The sequence below is a fragment of the Lepisosteus oculatus genome, chromosome 3 (assembly GCF_040954835.1).
Source record: "Lepisosteus oculatus isolate fLepOcu1 chromosome 3, fLepOcu1.hap2, whole genome shotgun sequence".
NCBI classification, from domain to species: Eukaryota; Metazoa; Chordata; class Actinopteri; order Semionotiformes; family Lepisosteidae; genus Lepisosteus; species Lepisosteus oculatus.
The window spans coordinates 24,844,786-24,854,211 of NC_090698.1; the positions used below are offsets into that span (position 1 = coordinate 24,844,786).

The 9,426-nt window shown below is 36.1% G+C and overlaps 1 protein-coding gene across 7 annotated transcripts in view; it reads left to right on the top strand.

The window, feature by feature from the left end:
* Positions 1–6,644, top strand: part of arhgef28a (Rho guanine nucleotide exchange factor (GEF) 28a) — a 124,148-nt gene extending 117,504 nt beyond the window's left edge. For all 7 annotated transcript variants that reach the window (XM_015339200.2, XM_015339215.2, XM_015339219.2 and 4 more), the window contains one exon: positions 250–6,644. In XM_015339200.2, the coding sequence (XP_015194686.2) occupies positions 250–434 (185 nt within the window). In that variant the 3' untranslated portion in view covers positions 435–6,644. The remainder of the gene's footprint in view (positions 1–249) is intronic.
* The last annotated feature ends 2,782 nt before the right edge of the window (positions 6,645–9,426 follow it).

Below are 9,426 nucleotides of genomic sequence, written 5' to 3' on the forward strand. Positions count from 1 at the left end.
TGCTCAGTTTTCCTCCACTAGTCCAAAGACATGCTGTTAGGTTAATTGGCTTCATTGGTATGAGTGTGTGTATGTTTGTGTCTGTGTGTGCCTTGCGATGGACTGATGTCCTGCCCAGGGCGTATATTGTACCCTATATTAGCCAGGATCGGGTCTGGGCCATTGTGACCCTGAATTGGATAAGTGGTTATTGAAAGTAATGTGATGAATATATTGCGTAATAATATATTACTCCTTGTTTTAATACAGATATCAACACACATCATTATAGCACTGACAGACCGCCTCCAGAACAGGGGATGAGTGGATCCAGTTTCTATCATGGATACTCACAGTCACCTCCAGGCAATCTGCTGACAAATCCACAGACCTACATCTCTCTGGAACCTGAGAATGGAGAAGATGATGGAGAAGAGAATATAGTGTACCTCTGAGTCAATCTGCAGAGCAGTGCTTCGGCCTCAAGGAAGTGTTGTATATTTTCTCACTTAAACACTCAGAGATTAAAGAGCTGTTAAGAGGGTTTCATGTATACCTGTGTGTATATATTACAAATACAGGTTAGAATATGTATTATATACTGTATGCACATACAGTACTTGTTATTAGTGCTTAAACTGTACAAGCACATACAGTGGTGTGAAAAAGTGTTTGCCCCCTTCCTGATTTCTTATTTTTTTGCATGTTTGTCACACTGAAATGTTTCAGATCATCAAACAAATTTAAATATTAGACAAAGATACCACAAGTTAACACAAAATGCAGTTTTTAAATGAAGGTTTTGATTATTAAGGGAAAAAAAATAAAGGGCCAAACCTACATGGCCCTGTGTGAAAAATACCATTGCCCCCTAAACCTAATAACTGGTTGGGCCACCCTTAGCAGCAACAACTGCAATCAAGCGTTTGCGATAACTGGAAATGAGTCTTTTACAGCGCTGTGGAGGAATTTTGGCCCACTCATCTTTGCAGAATTGTTGTAATTTAGCCACATTGGAGGGTTTTCGAGCCTTGACCGCTGTTTTAAGGCCATGCCACAACATCTCAATCGGATTCAGGTCAGGACTTTGACTAGGCATCTCCAAAGTCTTCATTTTGTTTTTCTTAATCCATTCAGAGGTGGACTTGCTGGTGTGTTTTGGATCATTGTTCTGCTGCAGAACCCAAGTGCGCTTCAGCTTGAGGTCAGGAACAGATGGCCGGACATTCTCCTTCAGGAGTTTTTGGTAGACAGCAGAATTCATGGTTCCATTTCCTACAGCAAGTCTTCCAGGTCCTGAAGCAGCAAAACAACCCCAGACCATCACACTACCACCACCATATTTTACTGTTGGTATGATGTTCCTTTTCTGAAATGCTGTGTTACTTTTACGCCAGATGTAATGGGACACACACCTTCCAAAAAGTTCAACTTTTGTCTGGTCAGTCCACAGAGTATTTTCCCAAAAGTCTTGGGGATCATCAAGATGTTTTCTGGCAAAACTGAGATGAGCCTTTATGTTTCTTTTTGCTCAGCAGTGGTTTTCGTCTTAAAACTCTGCAATGCAGGCCATTTTTGCCTAGTCTCTTTCTTATGGTGGAGTCATGAACACTGACCTTAACTGAGGCAAGTGAAGCCTGCAGTTCTTTGGATGTTGTTGTGGGTTTTTTTGTGCCGTCTTGGATGAGTCATCGCTGCGCTCTTGGGGTAATTTCCTGGGAAGGTTCACCACTTTTCCATGTTTTCGCCATTTGTGGATAATGGTTCTCACTGTGGTTTGCTGGAGTCCCAAAGCTTTAGAAATGGCTTTATAACCTTTTCCAGACTGATAAATCTCAATTACTCTGTTTCTCATTTGTTCCTGAATTTGTTTGGATCGCAGCATGATGTCTAGCTTTTCAGGATCTTTTGGTCTACTTCACTTTGTCAGGCAGGTCCTATTTAAGTGATTTCTTGATTGAGAACAGTTGTGGCAGTAATCAGGCCTGGGTGTGGCTAGAGAAATTGAACTCAGCTTTCCAAAGATGTGATAAACCACAGTTGATTTATGTTTTAACAGGGGGGGGCATTCACTTTTTCACACAGGGCCATTTAGGTTTGGATTTTTTTTTCCCCTTAATAATAAAAACCTTCATTTTAAAACTGCATTTTGTGTTTACTTGTGTTATCTTTGTCTAATATTTCAATTTGTTTGATGATCTGAAACATTTCAGTGTGACAAACATGCAAAAAAGTAAGAAATCAGGAAGGGGGCAAACACATTTTCACACCACTGTACATAACATCTGTGTATTTCATATCCATCTGTATCATTTTTTCTGTTCATGTATTTTATTGCTTTAATGAGCAAAAAAACGTGCCTTGGGTCATGCATAAACCTTCAAATTGAGTCCTTTGTTTGGAGTGCAACACTGTGCCTTCATATTCAAAATAGCTACTTAAAAATATTTAACCTCAAATGCTCTCCTTTCTGCTTGTGCTCATGGTAAGAATTATTAGGCACCGTTTGCTCGGTGTTTCACACAGCATTTTATGCCAGAAGAGCTTGGCTGTCAAACCTGTCAGCACGTACTTCTCCCTTTTATTCGGGTGTCGCAGAACACGAGTAGCTACAATTGCGTACTTCATTATTTCATCCGAGACAGCCCTTTCCCCTAGCAGGTGTCTGGCTCTCCTACTAGTTTTTCAAATAGCCTATCCGTTTTGCTTACCATCATCTCTCCATAGCTGCTATTACTGCACAGCCTTTTATTTTCTTTTTATACATCTTGTTTTAAGTTCAGAGATTCAAGAATTGAAGCTTGCCACCTCTTGTGACAGAATCAGGTTGCTCAATTCCCGCGCACTATTTATAATGGCTGTTACAAATGATCAGAGCAGAGAAATCTGGAAAAATGCCTGATAGCACAGAAACTGGTTTGTCGCTTGATTGTCTTGGATGGGAGTGGGGGGTGGGAAATGCCACATGCAGCCATGCATCAGACAGGTTCTATTTATAAAATTGATGGAGTTGGAGAAATGCATTAATAATGAATAAATTGGTTAAGTCTGGTTCTTCAGACAGGGACCTGAGAACTGCGCAAAAAACGGTGTATAACACCACATTATCAGTTTCATTTTAAGGTTGTTAGTTTCAAATATTTGTCTTCTTTTTTGTTATTTGTACACTGTCAGAGGATTCATTTGTATTCCCTTTGGGACTTAACTCTGAACATGCTATTTGCAATTTGAAGAATATAAGTTCTAACTATTATACACCAGATTACATTGTGGTCATATTAAAAAAAAATGATATGAAAAGCCAGAAAATTATAATGCCTTTGATAAAATTCTCCACAATTCCACACAGGAAATGTTTTTTTTTATTATGAATTGCTCCAGCCACCTATTGGTTTGACCATTAATGTTGTCATGATTTAAAAATGCAAATAGCGAAATGAACAGCACAAAATGAATTCTTGGCACTAGTGCTGTAACATGTAATTGAATATAGACTGAGAAATTCTGAAAATACTGTTATCTTCTAAGAACAATCAAGTATTGGATGCAGTGCCAATTATTGTACCCTGTCAGTTTAGCTCACATGAAAGATTACTTTTATAAGATTTTTCAGCATGATTGTTTCACCAAATGTTTACATCAGTGTTTTATTACCAAGTTTATTTTCTGGTTATGTTTGAGTGTGACAATCTCATTATGCATTTCTTGGAAAACTGCAAAAATGGACTCTTTCTGGAAGTAATTTCTCTGTGTTTTTACATGGTAACATTTTCTAGTAGAGTTCTAATGTCAGGAAAGTTCAAATAATGTATATTAGCAGTTCAAACAATGAGTAAAAGCAGTGAAGCAGGGGGGTGATCACACATCTCCCAAACTCTCAAATTTATTTTAAAAATCTTACCATCGCATTGACACAAAATTATCCTCCAAAGATGATTGAAATCTATAATAACCATCTGAAGTAACAAGCTTTTACATTGGTGTCTAGCACCTTCTTCTGGCAATCTCACTTCATTTAAGTGCATTGCTCTGGAAATGCTCCTCCAGCTCTTGATTGTGACTGGCAGCTTCTCTTGAATCACACTTGTCAGAATGAGGAATGGAAAAGATGATGGCCGTATTATTTATGATACAAAGCCAAATTCAATTGGTGTTTCTTGATCCAGGGCTATTGTGATATAATTACAGTAGGACCTATAAATAAATAGCAAAAGGGATGAATTATGGCACTTGGAAGCACTTGATAAATATATGCAACAGCCACGTTTTCTGAGAAATAGCTGATGTTTCAGTAATTCTACAGTAGGTTTAGCAGTCCACTGTTAAGACCTCAACATTCTTTCATTCTTAAAGAGTCAAATTGTCACAAATGTAAACAAATGCAAAGCTATAAATCTAGCAAGTGAGCTTAGTAGTTTTCAGAATGCTGATTGCTTATGATAACATTTCAAAATAGTATAGCTGTTCAGATTGCTATGTAATGTACTGTACCACATTTTAAGGTGTATTTACAGTATATCATATCCTGCTGTTCACAGAATTCTATAGCTTCATAAAGCCACTCTCAAATCCATGGTTCATTTCCATAACCGAGTCACATCGACTCAGAACTTATCCTGGTTTCTGTAGCACTAAGCCAGTCCATCACAGGATCTACTCCCAGATATGCTGGTCTTCATTTATACAAAGTGGACTGGAGCAACTGGGTTAAAGCGCCTCACTCAAGATACTGTACAAAAGCAGTATCTGCAGCAGGGACATGGACCTACAACTCATTAGTTATGAGTCCTGAGATTTAACCGACTACTTAAAGGACTTAACCTGCCACCCTTTACTCAGATTAATACAAGAATAAAAATGTAATACTGAGCATCTTAGCCATTTGCAGTTCAGAAAATGGACTAAAACTATTTGTGTTTTATTGGGATATTGCTTTTCTGAAATATTATGTGCACTTGCATTCAACTGAACTATAGGTTTTAGGAATATAGTGTCCAAAATGTGTTATTTATTTATTTTTTGTGTGCAAACTTCACAGTAAGTGTATGTAATTATAGGAGAGGACTAATTGTGCACAAAGAAAAACTATATGCGTTTGACTGCAGCCTTGTGCACTGAAAAACAAAAACATGAAAGAATAAAAAAGGCTTGTTATAAACCAAATGTCACTGTATATTTTCTTGTTTATCAGAACTACTTATGTCATTATGAATCTTACAAATTGTAATGGTAATGTACAGTCATAGTGAAGTGAAGAAAATAATGTAGCTTTTTCAAAACCATCTATGTCCGTTATGTTTTACAAAATATATTGGTATTATTTATTGCTTTTTTCTTGTGTGCTACATAATGAATGTGTCAAAATGTACCCCTTTCATTGTTTTTTGTATTCATTGTCTTGTACTAAGGCCCTATGATACATGTCCATGTTAGCAAATTAGTCAGAAATATGTATTGAACTGTACCATAAAGTTATATAAAGCTTTCAAAAAGGATCATTTTGTGTATTTATATGTATTTTTGAAGTTCTTTTAGGACATCCTTTTGTTTTGATGTTTTTTTCAAAACAACTTTTTTTTGTATAATATTGATTACCTGAAGGTAGACAGAACCATTTTTTTTTTCCCAAAAGCAGCACATACAAGAAATTCGCAGTGTTTGTATTAGTAAGGCAAGAAGACTCTTAAAGGACACTTCCAAACTGTCTCTATGAATTTTCTTAGTGGTACAGTGAGCACAGTGCTTCACTTTGGGTTTAAAAATGGTGGGAAATCAGATAATTAAATCAGAATGTACAGTATGTGCCTGTTTTGATCTTTAAAAAAATCCTTATAAAGCCTTATTAAATGTGATTAGCACCCAAATAAATTATTTTCTTTGAATCTAAAGGTACACTGTACACAGTACATGGGGATTCACATGTGTTTCAATTGAATTGTGATGAAACTGAATAGGGCAGAAAGAGAAATGAAATGTTACAATCAGACACTGATTAATTTCATTTTGTCAAAGGATCTTATTTTATTGCCCTTGTCAGAGTTCTCGTCTTTAAACAAAACATCCATGTTTTCATATGCTGAGCCTCAAGCTAAGGTATTCAGGGCTAAGGCACTGAAACCTGTATAGCTCCATATAATTGCTTTAGTGTAAAAGGTGGAACATTTAAAAAGCAAAAGATAAAAAATATTTTCTTCTCTGCAGTTGTTTCCTTCTCTCAATGCTGCTAAAGATCTGTAAGTCAGGTAACCAAAGCAGCATATTTCTGTGCTCAGAATCCCTTAAGGAAGTTTCAGCCATGTTTCTGGAATATTCACCAATGAATTTGTTTTTATGGTGACCTTAATGTCACATTGCAATGGTTATGAGAAGTTAGTATTTTTGTCCAACTACTGTTTCTGACTTTTCCAGTGCTGCATCTGTAAAAAAATAATCACTTTACATCAAATGAAATATACTTTTTGTTATGTTCAGTTGTAAGCACTGTGAATTAACAGTCAGCAGCAAGACTTTGCTGTGTGTGAAATGGAGGTGTAGTCAATTTGCACATGATATACTGTAATGGCAGGATTTCGTGGGCACACATATACATAAAGGTCTTGCATTTTGCTGTTGCCATGGTGACAGACTGAGAAGGCAAGCTTAATAAAATCTGAACAGATGTTGAAGTGTGGGCTTTGTGTACTTTGTGTTTTGTAATTAAGGTGTATGACAGTGTGACATGCACTGCAGCATACAAATCAGTCTTTCTGCAAGGATGAGGCTGACATGGAAACCCTTTTCAAATGTCAGCACTCATGGTTTCATTAATTTGAAGGTGTGCAGCCTGGATTGTTTTTCATATATAGGAAGAACTACTTTTTCTCTTAAGATAAAATATGTAATTGTTTTCATCCATTTGAATTATGTGCATACATGATTAGTAAAATTAAGTTTACTGCATTAAATAATTGCCCATTTTCTTCACATTATTCAGGCTGCTTCATTATTCTTCAGCTTCACACCTGAAACTCCTTAACAGCCAAAAAGTTGTGTCTGTTCTTTCTACTTTCCAACAACAAATCAACCTTTATTTGTACTTCATATTATTATGACTATTCTTACTTTTAGTATTAGTATTTCAAAATGAACCATGTACTGTATATGTAATCATCAGCATCGCTTTATCAGTTTCTAGGGCTTTTTTCTGCATTTCTTATAAACAACAGTTTATGCTTCTAGGAGATTTATGTCTGGATTCCAGCCTTTGTAAAAATGCTACACATGCTAAACTATGCTGTGCTTGTGGCTCAAAGATAGAACTAGCAAAATAAAACATGTGGCCTCAAAACAGGAAATACAGAACATCATTACAGTCGAATGCATGACAGATTAGGTGTGAAAAAATAATCTAAAAAGGTCAAATTACATCTGAGATTCTGTGGGGGTTTGGAAAAGAGCAGTTTTAATCTGCAATTATCCACTAAAGTGCCAGCAAACTATTAACTAAAGGGCAACAGGGCAGCTATTCACATTAGTACATACTAACAGTAGCTAGACCAAAATATTGTGAAGGACAATATACAACTAAGAAAGTTTGTGATCAGTTTGTGACACATGCATATTTTAGTCCCACAGTTCATGAACTTTAAAAATGTTACATTTTACAATTGAATACTTAATCACTAGTCACTAGAGCCTTGGCAGCTGTTACCCTTTAAAAATTGATTTTCCTTTTACATCAGCTCGTTCTTGACATAAGTCAACCAATTTACCAACTTACTCCTTTTTCTTAAGGTGCTGCTGCTTTAAAGAGACCTTGAAAAACTGCAGACACATGGATCCTCCAGGACAGGTGTTGAGTCACCTGTACGGTTTCAACATAACCTCTCTTGTTCTCGAATTCTCCACTCTTTCGTTTGTAGCCAAACATTCTTAATTCTTAAAAGCAAACTTTTAATTTGCTTCTTTGCATTACCTAGAACCCAAGATCCTTTCTTCACTGTGTGCTTTTTAATTCCACACCTCAGATGGCATTGTGAGGTTTTAGACACCTATCCATATATAATTTGAAATTTTGCTTTAGTTTAATTTGATTTGCCACATAACTGTCTACTTTTCCAAACCATACTTATATTCTTTTATTGACGTACAGTAGCTGTATCTTGATTATCCGATGTTCCCCCAGACTTGTATCATCATTCCTTAATCTGTTACTGACACCTTCATCAATATCATATATCCTGTACTGTACTGTATATACGACGAACCAGTGATCCCAGCACTGAGCACTGTTTAGCTTCACTGCTCATGGGGTTTTCCAGAAATGTAATGTTATGAAGAATTATTTCTCTCATAATTACAAAAGCCTATTAGGAGATACATGTTATTAGAAAGACCCACTTTAATTATGGTAGCACCATCACCAAGCAGAGCATGAAAATACAAAATCTTTAAAGGAGCTCAAATGAGCAGTGGAATATTTATGCTAGAAACCATAGGCTATTGGTTTTGCCTCAATGTGAAAAACTGTTGCAGACACTTCTGACATTATGATCATGGGCTAAACACTTCCCTAGATGATGAATCTCTCCCAGGAGCACTTTTTCATTTATTCATTACCCTTTTTTGTAAAGCAATGTTTGCATAATGAGTATTTAACGATAAACAACCTTTATGCTACTAAATCCAGCTGCCTTGTGGGGACTGCTATGAAATCATTTATTTACCCTACTGGCTCAGCAGAAGCTAAGGGCAATGTCTTTTCTATCAACAACCCTGCAGACAGGGCTGACTTCACTGTTTATTTTGAGGTGGGTGGTACAAATGCCGTAATCTGTATGGAATCAGAATGGAGGCAATTGTTTACAAAACTCCATATTTAAGATTGATCAATGACCAGAAATAAATGCCTCAAACACAGACAAATAGCACTGCTATTTTATTTCACAGAGCACAACTAAAACCACAATTAAATAAAGCATCAGCCCAAAGCAAGCACCAATTGTATATTCTAAATACAAGACTACAAGGGTTCATTGTGTCTGATCATGAAAGGAATAAAATAGTTTCTAATTATATTATTCCTATTTTTACTGTGTATTATTCCTATTATTATGATATTATTCCTATCTCGTTTTTAAATATTAAAAATTTTACATTGCATGTCTATGCCTACCATTTTTTTTACAAGGCCCCTCAGTTATTCACACTTTTGAGAAAATGGACATTATCAAATTACTACATCCCATACTATATACTGTAACTCACTTTAATATACAGTAAAATAATTTTAATTTTATCCTGCTAGTTCCAGGCATGTAGAGATTTAAATATGTGGTGAACACTGTTGTTCAAGGAAAGGACATTTCATAGGCCTTGAGATATTGTGGCACTTCTGATGGGTTGTATAGTGATAATTCCTTGCATTTATATAGCATTTTTCATATCAAAGGATTTCAAAGAACGTCA